General features: G+C 41.7%; 1 protein-coding gene across 2 annotated transcripts; it reads right to left on the bottom strand.

Annotated features, from left to right (window-relative positions):
* Positions 1-8,513: 8,513 nt before the first annotated feature.
* Positions 8,514-24,574, bottom strand: LOC307030106 (adenylate cyclase type 5-like). Of its 2 annotated transcripts, none has more exons than XM_079666320.1 (2): positions 21,881-24,574; positions 8,514-8,655 (listed from the first exon to the last, which is right to left on the bottom strand). In XM_079666320.1, exons 1-2 carry the CDS (start codon positions 22,811-22,813, stop codon positions 8,569-8,571), a joined length of 1,020 nt encoding a protein of 339 aa, XP_079522446.1. In that variant the 5' UTR covers positions 22,814-24,574; the 3' UTR covers positions 8,514-8,568. The 2 variants fall into 2 exon arrangements, with proteins under 2 accessions (XP_079522446.1, XP_079522445.1); XM_079666319.1 differs by lacking the exon at positions 8,514-8,655 and adding an exon at positions 19,172-19,790.
* Between the last annotated feature and the right edge of the window lie 890 nt (positions 24,575-25,464).

The following is a 25,464-nucleotide window of genomic DNA, read 5'->3' as shown; positions in this document are numbered from 1 at the left end:
ACGTCTCATCCATCGGAGGACAACATCCCTCTACTGTATGCAGCTGATAGAAAAAGAAGGGGACTCGCCAAATAAAAATGGATGTGGTCAGGGTTTGAGTTATGTGGGAGCCAATGGGAGCTGAGCTCCCATGAGGAGGGTCTGAGCTCTCACGGACGCAGTCAAATCATACATCTGTGGGGGTCGCTAATACATTACCAACAACCATTATTTTAATCACAAATAATACATGTGTCAATGTAACGAGTAATATTTACGTTAAAGAGCATCTTGCAGGTTTTTTTTTTTTCTACATTTATGCTTAAACTTGCCTGAAAATTCCAATTAAAAAAGTGAATGTAGGATTTGATATGTTTTACGAGACATAAGGGCAGGAAATCAGAGGGAAAGGAGCAATTTTGAGCTCTGCTCTTAAAAAAGCCTTTTTTTTAAGGTCATACGTCAAACGCGTCATATTACATCACGCAGGGGACACATCTCCGCTCTCTGACCGCGGGTATAGTTAGTAGTTGCGTTGAGTAGAGCGGTTGTGTTTTAAGGAGCTGGTATTTTTCGGTAGTTTTACATTGTATTTCACCATTTGTAATCATGGTGAGCTTGTGTTTGTGCAGGTTGCACAAATACCAGCTTGTCAGGACATCGAGTCCACAGTAAAAAGGACCGGAGCTAGCGTTCGTTCCTGGGTGCGTTGTGCATCCACCTCCCTGCAGCACATACTCTCCACAGCTTTATAAGGAAACCGTATTACTTCTCTCTCTCCCCCCCCCCCTTCGCTGCTCTCTCTCTCTCTCTCTCTCCGGTACACCGCACCGTAAGACATAGTGTGGAGTTGCATTAGGTAACGCTGTGGTGGCTGTACTGCTCCAGCCGTCTCCTTTGTGTTTGTTTGTTTCCCCCTGTCTGTGTTGTTTGTGTGTGCGTGGTGGCTGTCACTCCTGGCTCCCGGCTCAACCTCCACTCACCTGCTGCAATCAGCTGTGCACCCTCCCCGACTACACACCTGCTTTCCATCAAGCCATTTACAACGGCATATCAACGGAGGCTCCGCAACCTTTCTCCGCCAGATCGTCAAGTATCAGCCGTATCTCGCGTCTCTCCTCCGGTACACAGCACCGTAGTGTGGAGTTGCATTAGGTAACGCGAGATACTGCTGATACTTGCGCATTAGTTTCTGTTATGGATCAGTATCAACAGTCCTGCCAGTAACGTTACTATATTATCAATACTACTTTAGTTATAGCCTGATATATGATAGCTAACTTTACAATGTTGTGATGTGACGTTAGCTAACATTCTGTAGCTAACGCCGGTCACTCACCAAGAAAGCTGCCCAGTTCTCCACTGGTTCTCCTCACACCACAGCTCAATTTCTCTCCAATGGCCGTTATTTCTTCTAATCCTTGGCTGCTCCTGGTCTCTTGGACGCCTAGCAGGCTCATAATTATAAGGTTGTGGTGCGTCATATGCATTCGAATATTCATGTTCAACTTCTTCTGTGTCGAAACTAGCATTGGGATCCATGTTTATTAATACGTTACACCGGCCGCTCTCCCCCTTGTGTCCCCCGTGTTACGTCACACGCGGGAGGTCACATGCCGAGGCTTTTTTATGCGGAAGTGAACATTTCTTACAAAAACGACGCCGGATGTCACTGTAGTTTATATTTCTGTATATCTTTTTGAAAATCTAGTGTCTTCATCATTTTCCTACACATTTATTCACAGGTGTCTTTAACCTGGGAGTTGCTCTTTAACAAGGTAAATAGGCTAAAAGAAAAACATGTTTTCCAAAAGAACAACGCATCTCTTGAAGGACAATATGCCTGCACTTCACCTCCAAGGTGCGCAATACATAGATGATGAGATGATGGAGATGAAGTGTTATGTGGTATGCGTAGTTGAACCTTTTCATATTTAAGTTTGTAGCAAGTAGAGGACTGCTGCGTGTGTGTGTGTGTGTGTGTGTGTGTGTGTGTGTGTGTGTGTGTGTGTGTGTGTGTGTGTGTGTGTGTGTGTGTGTGTGTGTGTGTGTGTGTGTGTGTGTGTGTGTGTGTGTGTGTGTGTGTGTGTGTGTGTGTGTGTGTGTGTGTGTGTGTGTGTGTGTGTGTGTGTGTGTGTGTGTGTGTGTGTATGTATGCAGGCCCGGACTGGCCATCGGGAGGATCGGGAGGTTTCCCATGGCGCGAGCGAGAGAGAGAGAGAGAGAGAGCGAGCACAGGTTACTTTTTGCATCTGGTGCTAGCTAGCTACGCTAATGGATTTACAGTAGGGAGATATTTCAACAACAACAACAACAACAAGGTGGAGGGAGAGCTCTCTACTGTCAGACTGAGAGCCTCTGATAACTACAGCTCAGGTGAGGTTAAGGACTCTCTGGGTTTAGATAGTTAATTTAGTCACTTTTAAATTATTTGCTGGTGCCTCAGAGAGGAGCAGGGGGGAGAGGAGGGAGACAGGCAAGGCTGGTTCAGGAGCACGGACACACTCACAACTTTAAATTAACCGAAAATAAACAAATAAACAAGGTTCAATGTTTTTTCATATTGGATATGGTATGTAATTGGTTATGGCCATGTTCTTATGACTATTGAAATGTATACAGTTATTTTTCATATAGGTTTCCTGTTCCATAGATCTAGTCTCTTTATCTGCCCCTCAAAGTGCACCAGATTGATGCATCTAACTCCAAAATAAAAAAATATATCTTACCGAGGGAGCATGCCCCCGGACCCCCCTAGAGGATTTAAGGTCCACATGGATCTATTCACATGGATAAGTTCCTAAATACATTTGCACTTTTTTTAAATAGTAACCCATGTCCATATGTTTATTTGGGGGTAGTAGATTTAAACTATAGGGCTATCACTATGGGCAGCAACACTGTAAATATTGACAAATAAATCCAGCAAAATGGCACAAATAAAAACTGGTAGTGGCCTGGCTGAGCGTATAATGTTTGAGTGTGTGCGTGCCTGCGTGTGTGTGTGCCTGCGTGCCTGAGTGCGTGCGCACGTGTTAGTTTTAAAGACCCCATAGATCTCAATTTATAACTTGAACCCTGGATTTGGTACAACACACACAGTCACGCAGAGAAACAATACATCATGTCCTCATTTCAGGCCTCGTTAAATTAAAACATGACTTAGTCGGGGCTATTTTTAAACCCCTCTGTGCTGATAACAGCCGTCTCTGCAGATAAATGTTACAGGTCATGAATTTTGCTCAAAACGGCACAAATAAAAGTCCTAGTTCCCCAGGCTGGCGGGACATTCAGATAAAAACACACTAGTGGCTACTCACAAGGACCCTTCTCGTGAATAGGGGAAAATCCTGAAAGAAACATAACAACTGTCCTGCTCCAACTGTTCTTAAATATGTTTATATTTTGTTAACACAGCATCAAGACAACAACATCTAAATTCGTAAGCCTCTCAGGTCTTTCTCCCTTTACTCGCTCACTATTAGGGAGTTTTGGGCAGAGTTTATAACATGCAGAACAATAATCTCGCACAGGAATGCAACATGATTACTGGAGCTAAGCTGTAAACACAACTGTAGCTCTGTATATTTAAAATGCTAGATGATTATGTTCTGCTTTCTTTGCCAGTGAAACCAAACCAGTGTGTCTTCATTATTTAGCCTCTGATGTCAAATACTTCTCTGCGTCTTCCTGCACTTTATATCCTCTGTCAGCTACGATTGTGTATTTAAAAAAAATGGTGGAAAACATCCAAATAAAGTCCGAAAGAAAGCAGAAAATTAATCCGACATTGTGTTTTTCAAAGGCAAACAGAGGATGACAAACTAGATGATATTTGAAAAAGGTTGCATAGTTTAGCATATGACTAATTTAAGTAATTCAGAACGACCCAACGGCTGTTTTTTTCTTACAAATTGAACTTTCCGCAAAAATATACCAACACATGAGAAGACCCTGAGTCATACAAATGACACATTAACATAAAAAACAACCAAAATAAATCGGATTTAGTGTCCAGTAATAGAACAGTGTATAGTAAGAAAACAGCCATTTCAATCACAGAACCAGCATTTGAAAACAGACAAAAAAACGTTCTTATTTATAAACTTTTAAAATTAAAATAACCAAATTACTTTAACCTTTTCCAGGACAACTCTTTACGGAGTCTTGCCTTCATTTTGGGGCACATTCAGGCCGATCATGCAGACCGCGTGGGGCCTCACCTTGCGGAGGGTGCCTTAACTAAGCCCCCTTCCTCACCTCCCTCCCTCCCGTCGACGCTTGCGAAAGAGAGGGCCTCATCATAGAACTTTGCGTTGGGCCTCAAGTTGTCCAGGGACGGGCCTGGGCACATTTTAGCTTTACTCACTGAAAAAATGCTAAGACAAGCAGAGGTCAGATTTGCAAAAGATGTTGTGCTAATGATATGTCACAGCACAAACATGCCAATCAAGATTTGAAGCTGATTGCAATTCTGCATGTGGCAGAGTACAAATCCATCAAAATCTGACGCAGGCAATCAAGAGAGAAGAAAGGGAGACGTGTAAGACCAGGATTTGGGAAGGAAAGGAAAATAAATAAATAATATACGGTATATGTTGATATAGTAATCTTATTTTTCAAATGTATGGAGTGTCTCTTATTTTCAAAACTGACATGTAAGGGGGTTTTATTCATTTATCTTTCATGACCCAACTGTCATTACATTTCGAAATAAATGACTGATCACACACCCTTTTGAAATGCTCTTTCGTAACCATCAACACTGAAGATGTTAATAATTACATAGCAACTGTGTGTGGCTATTAGCGGTAATCGAAGGCATTGAAAAGGGTCAGTTTGCACCATATTCATTTGACCCCATTCAACTACAGTATGTGCAAATATCACAGCAGCACCGAGACGCTGTTGGCTTGGCACACTCCTGACGTATTTCTGCAGGTTTAGCAACCACAAAGGCTTAACATTGCTGTTGTGAATTGGTCCTTGAATTATTAAGTTGCTGCTTTGTGTCCAGGACTTTCTTTAGAACATTCACCTTCTCGATGATTATTGGCTTTGTTTTGAATATCCATTTCGTATTCCAGCACATTTATATATGCTTTTTTCAACCATCATGGCGCCTGGTAGACACCACACACATAACTACAAAGACTATAACACATATGTTGGGCTTCATCACCCATACATACATGAAGCCCATACATACCGTATATATTAGGGCTGTGCAATTAATCATATTTTAATTGCAATTATGATTTGGGCCTGCCACAATTACGAAAACACAACATAATTATTATATTATTATAAACTATTATTTTGCTTTGCTAGGTTGTGACAGTGCACTGCAACATATTTGATCACATTTATTTTTATTTATATCTGTTTAGTAGCTTGTGGAAGTGCGCTCCAAAATATTTGTTGATCTTGTTTATTGGTATTTACCGAGCCCTGGAGGGTTCATAGAGAGAAAAATAAATAAAACGTGGCCACGTTTTACTTTCTCGTTTGCACGAGTTACTAAAGCGTGGCCTCGTTTTGTGTGTGTGTGTGTGTGTGTGTGTGTGTGTGTGTGTGTGGGGGGGGGGCATTTGTTTATGATAGTATCGTTCGTTCCGGTGCACTCCGGCAGGACTGTAGCACATCGAGATTAAGATTAAACACATTTCTTTCACTTGGGAATACACATATAACTATGGAGAACCAGATTTGTGTAAATTAATGTTCGTGGTCATTTGAAAACAAATGCCGGTGGTGTCACACACACACACACACACACACACACACACACACACACACACACACACACACACACACACACACACACACACACACACACACACACACACACACACACACACACACACACACACACACACACACACACACACACACACACACACACACACACACACACACACACACACACACACACACACACGACAGGACATCTCCTTCATAAAACGAGGGGGAATACTCTGGTAGTTCTATTATTTTGATATCATTTATTAAATTTATTTTTGTATTGCTTTTTCAGTTGAATTTGTCCCCTCTGTGGGACTGATAAAGGTATTCTGAATTTTTAGAGGACACAGTTGTTATTAAATGAGTGATTTATAGGAGAAATACACCGGGAAACGTCCTCTTGTCTTCCACAAGAGCTTTCAACACACAGAGTCACAGAGGACTGACCGAATGAACATTATGTTTTCAACCGTCTCTCACTAAAGCAAATCTACTGAGTCGATACTGAGGTCATGAGACTGCGCAGCTTTAAAAGGGTGTCATCACCATTATAAAATCAATATCCCATCAACTGTAACACATTAGTAAGGCCGGCCATCTTTAAAGCATTACTACTCTAAACATACTATAGCCAACATGTGTAAAGAAACACCTTTAACAAACCTGTTGTTCTCCAGGGTTGCAGTGATGAAATGTGAGTGCAAGAGACTGCACCGAACCAACAGCAAAATCATTAATAAATAAAATGTTACTGTACATTTTATGCATTTACACTCCAGGAGAAACTATCCTTCTGCTAATGTCTGTTATAAAACAGTTTTAGAGGCAGAGTGAGACACTGGTTTCACTGCAAAAACATCAATAGACTTATTTCTGATAAAACTATGAAGTGTTAAGGCCCGGACACACCAAGCTGACACCAAAGAACTGACACAGACGGACCCCCGACTGTTGTTGTCACACTGGAACACACGACAGCCAAGAAGCACGTACGAACTGCGCATGCGTGAGTGGCAATAACTCTCCTTACCAGCAGGTGGTGGTAGTGTGTATTCGTCATTCAAAAGAGGCAACAACCGGAAGACAGACTGCGTGATAACCGAGAGAAGAAGAACAGACTGCGTGATACAAACAAACAACAAATAGCGTGTTCCATTTTCACTCTACAACGAGAAAAGGGGGCGGCACCGCTGAAAAGACATGACAGTGCGGGACACACCAATCTGAGTAGGGGGTGTCGACACTCCAAAATCGTCTTGTGTGTCCTGGCCTTTAGGCTACAAGACAACTCCACAGAACTAGTTATGTAGTGGAAGCTCAGAATAATGAACAAGGCGGGTCTAGTCCGAACTGAACATTTTATATTAACGCAGCAGTTTACATCGAGGACGGTAGTTGTAGTGTAAACATGCACTCGAAATCCCGTATTCATTTCAATATCAACAAACTTGAAAAACACAGAACAAGAGACTTCCTTGTACTTCTAAATAAAAGCACTTCCTGTCAAACATTTCAAAGTTAAAGGTAGGGTAGGTAAGAATGGAGAAACCAGCTCGAGTGCGCTCGAATTTGAAAATACACAACCGGAAAAAATCTGCCTCTTCCTTCAGACTTCCTCACAGAGCCCCTCCTCCAACACACACGAACGCACACATGACCAATGAGGGCACGAGATAAGTTTGTGCACAGATGGAAAGCTGACAGGCAGGTAGGCCATCCAGTTACTTTAGCCGGGCCGGTGAATATAATTGGTCGTGCTTTTTACAGCGCCACGGCTTCCATGGATTAATTTATTAATGTATTTATTGTCAAAGCATTTATTCATTGCTATCGGGATGTTAAGAGCATTCCATGGAATATAACAAGTGTTTCTGAAGTGAATTACCTACCCTACCTTTAAACTGAATTATTACCCTTACATTTTGAGGTAAATCGGGTAACAATATGCTTCAACATTTCTCCTGTAACTTATGTCAGAAAGCAAATAAACAAATGATTTCGCTGCTTTAAATCAAACAAGTTACAACCGAGCATAAAGTGGTGTATATACAGTCATTGCTTCTCACACAATTTTGCTCGCCATAAAACCTTCGCAAAAGTGCATTTTCTCAATCGTCATCATTTTCTTTTCTACTTTCTATCAGTGTTCTTCTTCATTGCTGTGTTAGAAACGTAGAGTATAAAACGTCTCATATCTTTGTGAAAGAGAACAAACAAACCCAGGATCCATTCGTTAACAAAAAATGACTCCATGGTGCTTCATACTTGTTGGTGTACTTGTCACATTAATGTGAATGCAGAGCTGTTGAGATGCCATAAATAAACCTGTCCACATAAAAACCAAACCTACATAAGCCAGGAAGTATGTTTTTATGTTATTAAAAAGTTGAGCTGTCTCTTGAATACAATTGAAAATTATTCTGGATTTCCATTCTGCAGCATGATTCATTTGCTGAAGCCTCGTTTAGGATAATTGGTTTCTTCTCTTCAAATAACTGGTGGAGCTTTGTTAACCTCACACAATTAACACATTCAAAACTCAAAAAAATACAAAGCCATGGCACACGAGCAGGCGGAGGAAGAGCTAATTTTCAAATAGTCACTGCACAAAATTTGAAGGGGCCCTATTCTGCTTATGTTCAGGTGTTCATGGACATGTTTACGGATAATCTGTGTTTTATACAACACGTCTAACAAAATGTAGTTGAAGCACAAACCCGCCATGGCTGTTATCGAACGTGTAGGAAAAGAAAAAACGAAATGATTTAGCAAAGGACTTTGAAATTGAATATACGACAGCAGATACAGACGGTCATTAGAGTACAGACAAGTCATTGAGCGATGTTATCCAGAGATGTGTTCGCTCACAGGATGTGGAGAAGCTGAGGAGATGGACAAGAGGTTTTTCTTAGCATGAATCGCAGAAGCAATCTGTGGAAAAGAAACATCTCGTTTGTTTAGTTGACGGATGTTTTGACTTTCATATGTGCTCCATAAATAAAGATGTGCTATAGTAAAATGTCTGTGGGCGAGAACCGTTTACTTCCTGGGGAAAATATTTATAGGCCAATATTGTATCTCTGCGGTTTGTCATGAGAAACGTTACTTCTCACCTGAGAACTATTTAAAACACAGTGTTGCATCAGGACATTAAGCATGACAATTACCGCAGAATAGGCTGGGACATTTAAAGGTCCCCTATTCTGCTGTTTTTCATTACTTTATTATAGGTCTCAGATATATCCAGAACCTGTCTCTGATTGGCTCCAAACACTAAACAGATTATTGCAGCATCCCATAATCCCCTCTGTTTCAGCCCTGTTTCAAAAGTGCTGATTCTCTGTCAGTTACTGTAGATGAAAATAAGGAGCCACTCCCCACGCCCCTCTGAGAGATTTGGTTAAAAAGAACACAATAGATTTACACACGGCATCTATTGCACGTCTGTTCGTCCTGGGAGAGGGATCCCTCCTCTGATGCTCTCCCTGAGGTTTCTCCCATGTTCCCCTTTAAACTGTGGGGTTTCTCTGGAAGTTTTTCCTTGTACGATGTGAGGGTCTAAGGACAGAGGGTGTCGTATTGTCATACTGATATTCTGTACAAACTGTGAAGTCCACTGAGACAAATGTAACATTTGTGATATTGGGCTATATAAATAAACATTGATTGATTGACAATAGGCGCTTTCACACCGGAGTACTTTTACCGGTACTTTTCCCGTTTAGTTCCGTTAGTGCCTGGAATTTTGCATTCACACCAAAAAGAGAACTTAGTTCAGAGAACTTTTAACCCCATTTTTAGTGCCTGCTTTAGTGGTACTATCCTGGGGAGAAAAAAGTACCTATTTCTGATTGGCTGGGCGGATTGCAAACCACGCCCCGTAAAACTCTGAAAGGTTTTGTGAAGCCGCCATTTTATTTGCTGGCATTAGCATTATTAACATTAGCCCCGCGCACCAACGGAGAGAGAATAACTTATGGCAACACAAAATAAACATGGGAGCGGTGGAGATGAGGAGGTGTCGGCGTTCTGGCGATTTACTCGGAAGGCTTCAGTAGAAGCTGCTGGGAGTCCCAGCAGCTTCTACTGAAGCCAGTCCCCAACTCCGGGGACTTCCAGCCGGGGACTTCGGTGGCAGTATACGCCGTGAAGTTGTTTGCGGCCTGCCAGTAAACCCAAAGCAGAAGAAGAAGAAATGACGTCAGCTGCTTCATTTGCGTAATCTTCCCTCAGGGACTTATTCCGATGTGAACGCGATCTGTACTTAATACCATGGGGGTACTAAGTGCTGAGTACGGCAAAGTACTTGGTGTGAAAGCGGCTAATGGTGCTCTAGGAGGAGATTCAGGTGATAAGGGGGGGGGGGGGGGGTTACCTTGGTTGGTGATTGGCTAAACAAAAGCCAAAAACTCGTTATGACATCATAAAGTGGCCAAAATCTGATCAGCTCATTTTCAGATAGGTTTTTATAGAAATGGATCAGGACAAAAAGAGAGAGAATATTTGTGCCTGAAACTTTCAGAGTCTCTTTCCACAGAGGGGACACATGTTGATGTAGAAGAGACATGAAGAAGAGGGGACACATGTTGATGAAGAAGAGACATGAAGAAGAGGGGACACATGTTGATGTAGAAGAGACATGAAGAAGAGGGGACACATGTTGATGTAGAAGAGACATGAAGAAGTGGATTTTGCATAATAGGTGACCTTTAAATAATTGAGATCCGGGATTCAAATGCTACATGAAATGGGTAAAGTTTGAATACTTTCTGATATTATTGTGAACATCAAATTAAAACGGATCATGGTCCTAAGAAAAGAGATGAAGACCGTGTTCGTTCATCTCATCTCTCATGCTTTCCAATGACACAGATTCAATGTCAAAACTACAGCCCAATTAAGTAATCACAAAAGGATTTAATACTTCAACACAAATTAGCAAAAGTGCAAGAAAGTTGGTATCTGTGTTTGCAATATTATTATTTCCAGCATGTTTATTCATCACTTTTGGTAGTTATATGAAAACCTGCCATCTCCACAATGATCTGTCAGCTCAGATTGTTTTTTGGATTTTTTTTTAACTGTAGTATAGGCCTGCACGATTTGGGGAAATAATCTAATTGCGATTTTTCTGACAGATATTGCGATTCTATTTGCGATATTTGTTTTTAAGCGACCCAACGGACGTTTATTGTAAAATGCGGCCATATCTCCGGCTAAGAAGGTCGAATCAACGTGCTCCCGTCTCTAGCACCCCCGCAGCCCGAGTGCAAGAACTAAACTTACATGAAACTTCCGTTGGGTTGCTTTAAAGTCAAGCTTCAGTTTAAGATTCACCCTGTAATAGAAACATGTGATGGAGCATTACTAACCTGACTCAGATGGTTTCACCAAACCATCTAGGAGAGCTCCATTGGAAGCCATTTGGAAAGGGCAGGCACTTTCAGAAATACTTGGCAGGTGATTGGATCAATCTGTCTATCACCTTCTATCATGGGCCACTTCTGATTGGTTAACAATGGCTGGTACATGTGGAGCACAGCACTTCTGATCGGTGTGGATGAATGACACAAGAGAAGAACAACAAAAAAACAAAAATCGCAGGCTTAGCGATTTGATAATCGCATCATTTAAAATCGCGATTTCCATTTAAAATCAATTCATCGTTCAGCCCTACTGTAGTATCAGGCATTTCATTCTTGGTGCATAGGCTTCTCGCTGAATATGCTTAATGAAAGACAGATTTTTAGTATAAATAAAATCATTTTTGATACTAAATATCTTGGTTTCTTCTTTTCTAAGGTCCCATTGTTCTGTCATGAAAAACATCTAGTTGTTATTTCCATTTCTTTATTTGCATTGCATACTTAGGTAATCCAAAAGTGATGGAAAGTAATCAAGTTACACTACAGGTAACTAGTAATTGTAACGGAATACATTTTTAAAGTAACCCTCCTAACCCTGATTACAGATGAACAGTACATCATGGAAAACACACATGAATAAATGGTAAAGACTCTGGTTGCCTGACGGGTTTCAAGTGAAAGCTGTAGATAACATCCTGCTTCAATAGAATGAATAATACTTAATAGAAAACAGCTAACAAAAAACCATTGTGAGACTGAAGTGGATACAGGAAGGCTTTCTAAATATCATAGAGTGCTTTTGCAATAATAACAATAACCATCAGAAACTGGGCTGGTCGGCAGGAAGCAGAATCATATGATTACATAACGAGCTCTCCGATGATTTACCTCGCTCTACTAATAATTCCATATTAGAGATGCGTACTATAATTATTTATAATTCCCCGTGCAAATAATAGCACCATGAGTGTGAATTCCTGCGTAGCAAACAAACTAATTAAAGTTAATGAACGTCAGATGAGCAGAATGAAGCCCAACAGCCAAGTGTTGCTCAGCTCACCACAGCGGAAACATAAAGTGGAAACAATCGGCTTTAAATTTCACTGTCAATTTGATCGTAATTACAACAACAGGAAGACATTAAGAAGAGAGGAAGCATTGTCTTTTATTGTTGGGAGAAAATATCTAAACTGAAGCCCAAACAACCAGTTTTCCTAAACATGTCCCGGAGTCTCTGACCAGAAAGTATGCTCAGTGAAAAGTGACATACAGCAAAGGTAGTCAACTCTGCACTGCAAGTCAAACAGACTTGATGTTAGCCAGCTGCTGTCTTCCTGCAGCTCCTATATTCTTCCTTTTTGTACCCACTACAGGCACATAGGACAGTGGGATAAGGGATGTTATGCTTAATATCAAGCCCTTATGATGATTGATAGACTTAAAAGGGGCCCTACTGAGGTTCATATCAGTATGTAGTGTCTCTACTTTAAAGAGTCCTCTCCTGCTGATGTTCAGGTGTATATCAGTATGTAGTGTCTCTACTTTAAAGAGTCCTCTCCTGCTGATGTTCAGGTGTATATCAGGATGTAGTGTCTCTACTTTAAAGAGTCCTCCCCTGCTGATGTTCAGGTGTATATCAGTATGTAGTGTCTCTACTTTAAAGAGTCCTCTCCTGCTGATGTTCAGGTGTATATCAGTATGTAGTGTCTCTACTTTAAAGAGTCCTCTCCTGCTGATGTTCAGGTGTATATCAGTATGTAGTGTCTCTACTTTAAAGAGTCCTCTCCTGCTGATGTTCAGGTGTATATCAGTATGTAGTGTCTCTACTTTAAAGAGTCCTCTCCTGCTGATGTTCAGGTGTATATCAGTATGTAGTGTCTCTACTTTAAAGTGGACCTATCATGCTATATTTGAATAATATAGTGTAGGACCATACCTATATAAGACATATGTATACTTTTTATTTTGTTTACAGGCCTGGCATATGTACTACAGCGTGTCCAGCGCTTTCGAACGGCAATGTCCGTGGCTGTCTCCTCCTGATTGGTGGAGTTGGCCCAATAGCCGTAGCGCCACTTCTGTGACATCATAGAAGTGTTCAAATCCGGATCAGTCTGTATCAGATCCGTTGCAGCCCCTTTTTAAGAGATTTGGGTATGGAGGAAAATAGAGAGGGTTGTGTTTTCTGACACTTGGTGAGTTCCCTGGAACACCGGGGACACATGTTCATGTAGAAAAGACGTACAAAAGTGCATTTTGCATGACAGGTCACCTTTAATGAGTCCTCTGCTGCTGATGTTCAGGTGTATATCAGTATGTAGTGTCTCTTTAAAGAGTCCTCTCCTGCTGATTTTCAGGTGTATATCAGTATGTAGTGTCTCTCCTGTGACATGTCTCCATGCTCTAATGTTCAAAAAGCTCTTTATTGTTCTCATACTGCCTCTGCTGCAGCACCTCTTTTCCCCCTCTGTCTGAAACCAGAGCCCAGTCTGCTCTGATTGGTTAGCTGGCCGGCTCTGTTGTGATTGGTCAACCGTTTAGAGATGTCCCGCCCCTTAGCCTATCACGTACAATGTGTTGGAGCGCTAGCCAATAGAATCACAAGTGTTACGTAGAGATCTCACTATGTTCTGGAAGTAAACAAAGGAGTCCAATGGCACTCAACAACTATGGGATTTTAGCCTTTGCAGACCATTGACATGCACAAAAACCTATGTACAGTAAACACACCAGAGGAAAGGGAAAACCCCGATAGCATAAAAGGGCCTCTTTAACATAAACACATATAGTTGGCCTATATCTCAAAAGAATTCAGTGCACATTTTCCACTTCCTGTGAAAAACAACAAAGTGCAGAGGGGCAGTAATGCCTTGTGAAGTCATGTCTCCCTTTGACCCAGTACACACAAACGGACGGTAGAAAACACACAGGTTTTTCCCGGGGTGGCACTAAGAGGAGCTTGATGGTGTTTGTGAAATAAAATCTGTTGCTAAGCTACAAGAGCAGTTTTCTGGACTCACAGGGGAGTGTGTCAGGAGTGTTTTCTGAAAAGTACTCGTCCGTGTTTGGTTCAAATATGATCTCCAAAACAGCAGCATACTCGGCCTCCAAGGGAACTCTTTCTCTGAAATATGATTAATCAAAGCAAACAGCAGCTGGAACCACTGTGTATTTTCAACGCTGAACCAAAGGATGTGAAATCTGATGTTTAGATGAACCACGTATTAATAGTTACCATCAAAACAGATATAAAGGGTCTGACGATTTGATAAGGTTAGACTGAAGCACTCTACTGTGCACCAGTCAATCCTGAAATTAATTAATCAAATGTACATTAAAGGCTCTTGAACACATTGTCTTCAGTGAGTGTGATAGTATGTTAAAGAGTCCTCTCCTGCTGATGTTCAGGTGTATATCAGTATGTAGTGTCTCTACTTTAAAGAGTCCTCTCCTGCTCATGTTCAGGTGTATATCAGTATGTAGTGTCTCTACTTTAAAGAGTCCTCTCCTGCTGATGTTCAGGTGTATATCAGTATGTAGTGTCTCTACTTTAAAGAGTCCTCTCCTGCTGATGTTCAGGTGTATATCAGTATGTAGTGTCTCTACTTTAAAGAGTCCTCTCCTGCTGATGTGCAGGTGTATATCAGTATGTAGTGTCTCTACTTTACAGAGTCCTCTCCTGCTGATGTTCAGGTGTATATCAGTATGTAGTGTCTCTACTTTAAAGAGTCCTCTCCTGCTGATGTTCAGGTGTATATCAGTATGTAGTGTCTCTACTTTAAAGAGTCCTCTCCTGTTGATGTTCAGGTGTATATCAGTATGTAGTGCCTCTACTGTGACATGTCTCCATGCTTTAATGTTCAAAAAGCTCTTTATTTTTCTCATACTGCCTGTGCTGCAGCACCTCTTTTCACCCTCTGTCTGAAACCAGAGCCAAGTCTGCTCTGATTGGTTAGCTTTTGTAGACCGTTGACATGCAAAAAAAACCACTATAACACACTACAGGAAATAGAAAACGAATGAAGCTTAGTGTGATGCAAGAACATTTTTAGACTTGATCAGACAGTAAAAGTATTATGGTCTGGTATCAGATGGTATCGTAGATTGTGATTGGACACTTTTCCTGTTCTCCTGCAAGAGAGGAAAGTGGTTAAAGGTGTGTCTTTAGGGTCTGAGCCTCAGAGGGAAATTAAAAGCGTGTGTTGAGGCAGGACTCAGAGGGATAGGGTTTAAGAAGGCAGGTGAAGGAAGATGGATAATTGGGACGTCTGTTTTGAGTTGCAACACATTACAAGCAATTGGCCATTCAATTAGACTGCCTGACACCACTGGATCCTCTGTGACTTTGGAGAGAGGGCAGAGAGGAAAGGAAGCATGTTGTGTCTTCATTTCCACAGTAGGTCTAGATTTTTTTACAATACTGCAAGTCAACAGCAACAGATCATACTGAAGATTATTTCTGCAAAGTAATCATTTCCTTATACCTCATAAATGTCTGCCGTTTTGTTTTAAAGAGAAAAGACAAGAAGGTGTAAGGGAGATATATTAAGTGTTTTTACTTTGATTTGTTCTCTTTTGGTTTCTTCGCTTGGCTAGAATTTGGATTGCCCTTGCTATTTTGACACTTTGTTACATAACTGATATTTTTTAAAGGGTACCTCCACTGATTTTACACATCAAAGGCTGTTTCCAAGTCTCTAGGAATGCTTCAAATCCGAGGCTTCAGATCAAGGCAACATTTGCTGCTACATAGCTAATCAGAATGATAAACTGCATATATATATATATATATATATATATATATATATATATATATATATATATAGTGTCAACAGCCTTTTCAAACCACTTTCACAGAAACATTTAGTCAATTCAAGGCAGTTAAAACCTTCAAGATAATTAGATGAAGCCCAGATATAACTTCCTGAACTTTTTTCTGAACTTCTAAAAAGTTTTCTTAATAAAAAAACAAACAAGATAACAAAAACTGTGTGCTGCATCATGACCTGCAAACATCTGTCTCCCTATGCTTATGAAATCATCCGTTACAAACCTCAGCTACAGAAAGTGAGTTTGAATGGTCTTGTTTTCACCAAACAGACGACACCACACTAATAATACTGTATGTGTAAATACACCCGAAAAGTGTCTTATTATCACCAATATTATCAACCAAATACATGACATTATTAATTTATGCCTTGACATCAGGGGCGGACTGGCCATCGGGACTTTCGGGACGAATCCCGATGGTACTGAAGTGGGCCGGTCGGACGATGTGGGCCGGTCGGATAAGTCATTAGCAACCCCCCGTTGACAATAATTACTTGCGGTACCGAGGTGGGCCGGTCGAGAGTCCCGGGCTGATTTGTAGTCCCAGTCCGCCCCTGCTTGACATTGATGATGAGTAAAAAGGAATAATGTTGGAACAATGTTTCTTGAGCTCACAACATTGAGAAGAAGCAAAAAGGCGACCCCTCCCTCAAAGGCCTCCATGATTAAATGCAGTTACACGTGTTGCAGATCACATGATTAGCACTTTAATGTTGTCAGTAAAAGGCCTAGGAGAAACACAAAGTGGAAAGTAACAATGAAAAGACTCGTGCTTCATTTAAAGATTGACTGATAATATGAGAGTTATCCATGTTTCAGAACTGTATCACTTAAAAAAAAAAACGTTCACCTGTATGAAAGTTGAAAAAGAAAGAGAAATTCTTGTCCAAGCTTTGCAGGGTTTTGATTTCCGGAACAACCCTTCAGGCTAAAACAGATGAAAGATCACAAGGTTGAGTGCTTTTCCAAAGAGTTGGGGAAAAACTCAGCATATTCCTGGTAACACACGCGCAAGAAAGGTTGTTATCTTGGGATCTCCCATAGCAGCAGCGGTCTAACAGAGGGACGTGCCGGCTCCTATGTAAACAGAGGAGAACAGATATGCTAAAAACAACAGCATGGTGAGGAAAGAACAACAAATACAGGAGCTCGTTCCCACACACTCACATCAACACATCGAATTACAATGTGGCTTTCGCAGAAATACAAATAGATGCAGGGTCACATGCCTTTCACACAGAACAACTAAACCATCAGCTGGGGTTTTAGCTCTGTAACCAAACACTAGATTCCAAGAAGAAACAAAAAGGGTGTAAGAATCTTCTCACCATGTGACAAAGTTGTGACTGTTCATGTACTTTCACAGGGTTTTCAAACGGCAACTCAATAATTTTTTTTGTAAAGTTGGATACCTAACAGGTCCAGATATACTGTAGGACAAGAGCACCTCATTTCACCCTCTGTCTGAAACCAGAGGCCAGTCTGCTCCATATTAGTTGTTTAAGTCTCTACTGTGACATGGCTCCATGCTCTGATTGGTTAGCTGGCTGGCTCTGTTGTTATTTGTCAACCTCTTATGGCGCGTTTCCACTCCAGCGTGGAGCTCGCTTTAAGCGTGCCGAGCCGTGCGGGGCCCGTTTTTGGTTGCGTTTCCACTAGGCCTAGTACCGGCTACCGGGTCCTAATTCACAGTTTTTCTGGCCCCATAAAATTGTGGTTCTAGGGCCAGGAACAACAAGGCTGAGTCGGGCTGAGTATGCTAAACTAGAGAGAGAATCGGTGGCAAGGAGGCTACAAAATGATGCCGAAGTAACAACATACTGATAACGGTTAGTAAAAACCATGAATTAATGCTTTGACAAGTCTGCAGACAGACGGCAGGCGAAAAACCTTTTAAAATGCGTGTTTTCTAAATGGAGATCGGCTAAGCATAACGTTGTAAATGCTCCGACCGTCCACACTCACAACAACGGCCTACAGACATAAACAAACCAGCGACTGTATTCTCCATGACACAGACAGTCTGTGGTTTGTACTTGTTTAACTTTTGCCTAGTTTCTGAACAGATATGAGGAGCTGTGAGCTCTGAGTGCTAACAGCTAACGGAGAGCTCACAGCTAACGGCTGTGTTGTTTTTCTGGGGCTCTCATTGAAGATGACGTCGAGGCTCCGCCTACACTGCGTTACTATAGATACTATCTCCGGTTGCTAAACTGTAATGGAAATGCGCCATAAAGTGAGCCAGTCCTAACGAGGCCTAGCCCTACCGAGCGAGGCCATGTAGTGGAAATGTACCATTAGAGATGTCCCGCCCCTTAGCCTATCACGTACAATGTGTTGGAGCGCTAGCCAATCGAAGCACAAGTGTTACAAAAGGATGTTACTATGGAACAGAAGTAAAAGGAGTCCAAGGGGTATAATACTCTAGAAGAGCCACATTGTTAGAGAAAAAGTTTACAAGCAGCACACAGCCTGATAATTACAGTTACATTTGTGAACAGCCAAAAGAATAATGTGGCCACACACACACACACACGATTTGTATCATGCAGTTAAGTGTACCTTTAAATAATGGTGGAAAATTAAAGTCCTTTAGGTAAGCATCTTTATTACAGACTAAGTCCAGCATCCCTGGAGAAATGTTTTGAAAGCGGTATTGATGTTGTAAAAGAAATACCAGGGGCATTTGGAGTTAATAAGGAAAATGTAGACTAAGCAGCAGCACATTAAAACACTCCCCTGAAACCATCCACTGAAAGCTCATTACAAGCCCAGATAAAGAAGAATAAACAACCTGGAATCAGTCTTTCCAAAGCTTGGGGCAAACAACCAAAAAAACTTAAAGTTCAGATATTTATCCTGCAGTTTGCCCTTTCACTTCATAATAAAACAAGCACTATGTAAATATGAATCATATCTGTGTTTAGAAACCTGCTTTAAGGTCAGCCTTAAAAAGGTGGAGAGATATATCAGCTGCAGGATAAATGTGAAGACTTTCTGATTTTCTTTTTAAATATTTATCATCGAGAGTTGTTGTTTCTTTCTGCAATGAGTACTTTAACTCCTACTTCAAGAACATTTTCAGTACGAAATAAACATGGTAAAGTGTTTTTGTTAGTCCCGTCTAAATTAAATACATGATAGGCTACATAGAAACTGAATATTTGCAAACGAAAGTAACAAGAGGAACAATATGGTAAAATATATGATACAACATTTTTATATAATTTGGACAGTATATGGCCATATCACAGTCCTTAGGACAACAATCTGACTTTCGGTGGCGACGGACAAACTTCAGACCTTCCTTTTTATATTATTTACAATCTAACAAATGCCTCCAAGTTACAGTCAATTATAAGAAAGTTACTGGCCCCATTTACACGGGAACGCAAACGAACCAAATTCGATATCAAAAAAGTCTTCCGTTCACACGGATACGGCTCAATAAACGTGTCCCTTCACACGAGACCGCTCGACCCGCTGGAGACGCTGTAGTACATATGCCGGGCCTGTAATACACCAGAAGCAGCGAAGAAGACCCCTGAGCATGGTTGCCATGGTTGCCTGGTTGCCCTTCTGTTTATTCTCCGCGGTGGATTTAGCAACATGTAGTTCATGTAGTTCTCCATATCCACTTGTTGCTGATGGTTGTGGTAGAGGAGCTGTAGATGTTGCACTAATGTCTGTAGCATGGTATAGCAGTGAGCAGCAGAGATGGGGAGAGGCGGGCTTTTGGCTTCATCATTATCAGGAAATGATCGTATAGATAGACCGTTTGGCTCCCCAGAGCGTTCCGTCCGCAGATCTATCCACCTTGGGACCCGTTATCGTTTTAGGGGTCCGTTTCTGCAGTTCCGTTACGGCCTCGTGTGAACGAACGTGAGAGAAAAGTAGAGGATACAACCTGTTTCGTTCCCGTGTAAACAGCACAACTGTCTCTGTGAGAGTCTGTGATTAATAGTTTCTAGGAAACTTCATCTAAATGCAGGAATATCTTACAGTGCAATATATAAAGTAGAGAGAGAGAGAGAGAGAGAGATGGGTACTTGTGTGCAAAACATATAGCCGTAAGCAGCCTGAGGGGCAACAAGCCAGCTGACAAAGTTTCCATAGCAACCAGCAGCTACAGTACATCCCATAGTAAAGTCTTTGTCTACAAAACACTGTAGCGAAATGCTAATTAATTCATGTTTGTTAGAGAGTCAACTGTATATAAGGAAACTTTTTCTTTTATGCTACACTTGAGTGTCTTTTTATGTCTTTTTTTGTATTTACTTAAGGAGTTGATAAGACCTTAGGGGCTTTTCCAAGCATCTTTCCTGCACTAGTTTCCACTAAATGCCTCGCTGGTCAGCCAAAGTGCACATGACCATGAGTTTGCCTGGATGCTATTAGGTTAGTACTAAAACTATTAGACAAAATCTACACTTAAAGAGGCAAATTTGAGGATTTTCATTCAAGTAATCTAATAAAATTCAAGCATCTATCGTAAAAGGAGTTAACACAATAGAGATGGAGCTTATTCCCAGTGATATAAGTATTGCAATATTTATATATAGTTGTTACAAATTGTGGCAACACACAAAGAATGGAACTACGCAACAACAAAAAATGCGAGAAAATATAGGCCTATATCATGATAGAAACAAATGTTGGTCAAATTAGTACGATATATAAACTTTAACGTAAATGCATCAACAACAACACTCCTCGTGAACTCTAAGCACAACTCCACCATTTTCCCTAAAAAATAAATACTTAAAATCAACCTCTACTGAAGTACAAACGAGATTGCCCATTTTAAAACCAAAGTGTGGTTCAGCTAACCTCGGTCAGACCAAATTCAATTAGATGTTTCAAGCCTAGTTGTTTTAAATGACCTCGCTCCAAACAAGTGGCAAACACCTTCCCCTCTTCAAGAACTCAGACACTTAATACACACAAAAGTGACCCTTAAAGTGGTGTGAGGAATTAACCCTGCAGCAGGAGGTGGCGGTGTCACTTTTCATTTTAGCGTTTTTAAGAGTCTGTAAGGAGCGGTCTTTGCAGCAACAATTCTCCACTGCCCATTAGAACAGCTAATACAGAACAAGTAAAGTACTAGCAGTGGTGTAACGTAGATTAACTCAAGCAAGTACCATTTTGGGAGACTTGTACCTTACTTGAATATTTCAGATTTGTGCTACTTTGTACTTCTACTCCAATACAATTCAGAGGTAAATTGTGTACTTTTACTCCACTACATGTACTTAATACCTTTAGTTACTTTGGCGATGTGGATGAATGATGTGAAATATAATCAAGTGTTAAATCAGACTTTAGTTCCACCTGGAGTAAATCCACAAGCTACCCTGCAGTATACAAAGTCATTCAGTTGCACCTTTACCAGCTTTGACAACACTTTAATGCATCAATAATTATAATCAAAACATATCATATTCAATTGGTATATCAGGGAGAATTCAAATGTATTCTGTATATTTTATTATGTGTATTCGTAGATGCTCTTCGGTACATATGTATTTTGTATGGAAATGTTTTCTTTTCATGTTTATTTTATTCTATTTGTGAGGAAAACAATGTCCAATCTGCATGAGTACTTTAACTGTTGGTACTTTAAGTAAATGTTGATGCCAATACTTTTGTACTTTTACTTGAGTAACATTTTGATTGCAAGACTTTTACTTTAACAGAGTATTCCTACACTCTGATACTTCTACTTTACTCAAGTGCAAGATCTGAGTATTTCTACTTTTACACAAGATCTGAGTACTTCTCCCGCCTCTACACACTGCTGGTCACAGTTGCTTCTGATCCTATTTGACTGTTAAGCATCAACAAGTTGAGCAGCAGTAGGGAACTTTAAAGGAAGTGCCCAAAGCTCTGCTGTGCGTTATTGCGCACACACACACAGAGAGAGAGAGAGATCATTAGAAAGAAAGCTCATCACATACCTGTTTCCAGAGAAAGCTGTCCATGCCGTTTAACATCCAAGAAACAGCCACGTGAATGGCAGAAAGAATAACTCCAGTGACGACTGCTGCGCGCATCCTGACGGGCAGCAGCGTGTAGATGACATGGATGAAGAACACGGTCCACCAGATGCCCTCCGACGCACTTCTGGGCCGAACGAACAGCACCCCGATCACCTGGATCACCATCACCAGCAGGATGACGACGTAGCACACGATCCACATGTGGTCCTGGTGAAACGCGTTCCTGTTGCACACCACCATGAGAACCAGGGTGAGGAAGATGGCCACGGAAAACACCACCGCGAACGTCACGCTGGGCTTCTCTGGGCCACCGGAGCAGTGGAAGCCCAGCATGACCGTGAACACCAGCACAAGCACCGACATGAGCATCGTCAAGCTGCTCTGGTTCAGCCGGAAAAAGTAACGCTGGTAGAGCCGTTCCAACTTCTCCGACTGGAACTTCTTGGATTTGAAAATGTGCATAACGCTGGTGCAGCACGCCACTAAGGAAAAGTTTACTTCGGGCATGACCTCCTCCTCGTCGCTCCTCGCCTTGGCCCTGCGCTCATCCAGTCCTAACTCCACAGACTTGGGTCTCACCTCGCCGTCTGGACGCTTAGGGGACGACGCACGGTTTTTGTCCTCGCCATGGTCCTGCCAAGCGGACCTGGACCTGAAGCTGACCCTACTGACGGTGGTGGTGGCTCGCCCCCCGGGCTGCCGGTGCTCCAGATCATCCTCCTCCCTCCACCGACTGTTGGTCCGGGTGAGCTTCTTGCGCGGGGATCTGGCTGAGTATGGGCACCCGTTGGCCACGGACTCAGACTCTCCCCAAGCTGATCTGTGCTCGGTCCCTCCCCTCAACCCGGGGGCACCGACGCCGGGTGGGCTGACACTGTTTGATCTAGACATGGTGGATAAAAAGGAGGCAACAGACAGAAATGTGCCTCTATAAATAAATGCTGCGGGGAATAAAAGTTGCTGAATGTCAGGAAACGATTAAGTTCCAAAGATTATAAGTCTTTCAAACGTTGGATTTTCCATAGTTGTTTCCTTCATTTAATCTCCCATTTTCCTCTAAAAATCCAAACTAGATGAGATTATCCAAAGCAATAGTGCTGAAAAGCTCTGGGAATTAATAAAAAAAACAATTGAACATGCGTAGAAACACAGGGGAGCCACTCCAGGTGGATTTGGCTCTACATCATTGGGCCCAATTAACCACCATCCATGGAGGGGTTGCACGTCAGAGCACGCTGTAGCCTAGAGAAAATAAAACCATTACACAACTCAGATAGTCCCCCAGAGATCATGGCGCAACACCATCAATTACGCTGTGAACCCTGTATCTGCGGACATGTTTCCCGCATAGAAAGGCTTTGCGGCCATAAAAAAAGACGGAGGGAAATAAAAAAGGTGAATCCCATGGTTGCTGGTCCCGTCAAGTCTCGATGCACCTGCACTGTCCTAACATGCAGGCTGGACGGCGGGGGGAGCCTCTCACCAAAAAAGCATCATCACGATCCTGATCGGAGGGGAAAGTCAGCCGCTCCTCCTCCTGCTCGTCCAACAGAAGACAGCTCCATGCTCCATGTTGCAGCCTGTGTTAACGCACGGTCAATTTATCGTCAACCTCTGCCCCGAAGCAATGTCCCAACAGCTGTCCATCACTGCCCAAATCCCCAAAGAGCGACTCCTGGTTTGATTTGTAGCCAGACTCCTTGGCGCACAGACAGTCCGCAGCAGCCGTGCCGCGTTTCACTCCGTTTCTACCCGGTGGAGAGGTGTCGTGTTCCCGCAGCCTCGGACAATCCTCTCGGTGTGTGTTTTGAGCGTGGCATCATAACACATTTACCGCTGATTGCTGCTTTAATGGTCATTCAACCAAGTGTGCTTCCTGCAGTCCGCCTCTCCGCCGAGCTTCCATTGGCAAAGGACGAATGGTGAGTCACGATTTGGCGAGCTCTCATTGGACTACAGACCTGTCAATCAAATTGAAGACAGGCTGTGAGACCCTCGGCCGCTTTCGATGAATGGGCGGTTCTCACAGCTGGAGAGACCCCTGGCCCTGACTCTCACACACACACACACACACACACACACACACACACACACACACACACACACACACACACACACACACACACACACACACACACACACACACACACACACACACTGGGGTGTTTAAGTTGACAGAGAACCCCAGTTTGCCATTGGTTAATCAAATGGGGTCCTATAACAAAAAATAAATGTATCTTTTTTGATAAGACAATATTTTCTGATCTCAGCTTAATGATGACTTGTATTTCCTTTATGTTGTTTTGTTTGGATTCATTATGTTTTAATCTTATTTCGGGAAGAACAAGATAAGCACATTGCTTCTGTCTTTTCTACATGAATACTTATTTGTGTGCTTATTAAAAGGCTGTTGTTTACGCTCACTGATAGTCCTGTCACTATCATGAAGATTTTGTGCATCGTGGGTTAACGTCGTCAATCACTCCTTTAATACGATTGTTTTGAAAACAAAATATTGGTAGTCAATTAAAGTATTGAGCTACTTGTCAGATAGACCTTTCATGCATGAATGGGTATGATGTGGAAGAAGTAGTTCAATTATTTGCTTATTGTAATATACTCTGTTACAAGTCAAAGTCCTGCGTTCAAAGTCTAACTTTAGTAAGAGTACGACAGTATTGGCATCAAAATATAAGTGAAATTCTAAAAGTACTCGTTAGGCGTAGTTAAATTCAACTAATTTGAGTATCAAAATATAAAAGTAATGGAACCTGATAATGTAATGATCAATACAAGATAAAAGATATATCAATAAGATGTTATTTAAGTGTATATTTAAGACAACAGAACAACGTGAGCTTAGAAAAGAAGAAACCAAGATACTTAGTGTCAAAAATGATTTTATTTATAGGAAAACCTGCCTTTCATGAAGCAAATTCAGGCATCCTGTTACATGTAATCCATTACTCCCCAAGCCTGGCATAAGCCATGAGCATTGAGCTAAGGAAGAAGAGGGTAAACAGATAATATGCGATGACTCCTCCTCGGGGGTTATTTACATAGGAGAAAAGAACATTTGTGTCATTTAAGTTGACATTGTGTGCTAATGAATGTAAATTGGAGGCATGTGACGGGAAGCCTTGTGTGGTTATTCTTGATTTCAACAAGGGTGAAACTCCATTACCCCTTGTATGGTGTTACTCAGCCAGTGTCCGTGGGTCTGGTGGACCCGCTGGCTTTTCAGGCTTCAATTCAACACAATCAAGCTATTTTATGTTAAAATACTCAACAGATGTTTACTTCATCTCAATTACAAGCAATATAAACAGCATATGGTTAATATTTGCCCTTTTACATTTGTATTTGAATTAAAGTGCTCCTTGTTTTTTTGCCCGCTGACCGGCTGGTCCTGTGGCTCGGCTTTTTTTTTTTAACTAGCTCAATCTCTTCCTCTTCTTCAAAGTCACTGTCGGACTCAGAATTCTCAGAAATGTGATCCTCACATTCTGAAGCCTCTTCCTCTTCCTCATCATCAAATGGTT

This window comes from Notothenia rossii (genome assembly GCF_949606895.1).
Source record: "Notothenia rossii genome assembly, chromosome: 2".
In the NCBI taxonomy this organism is placed as follows: Eukaryota; Metazoa; Chordata; class Actinopteri; order Perciformes; family Nototheniidae; genus Notothenia; species Notothenia rossii.
This window is presented reverse-complemented; position numbering and strand designations above follow the sequence as displayed.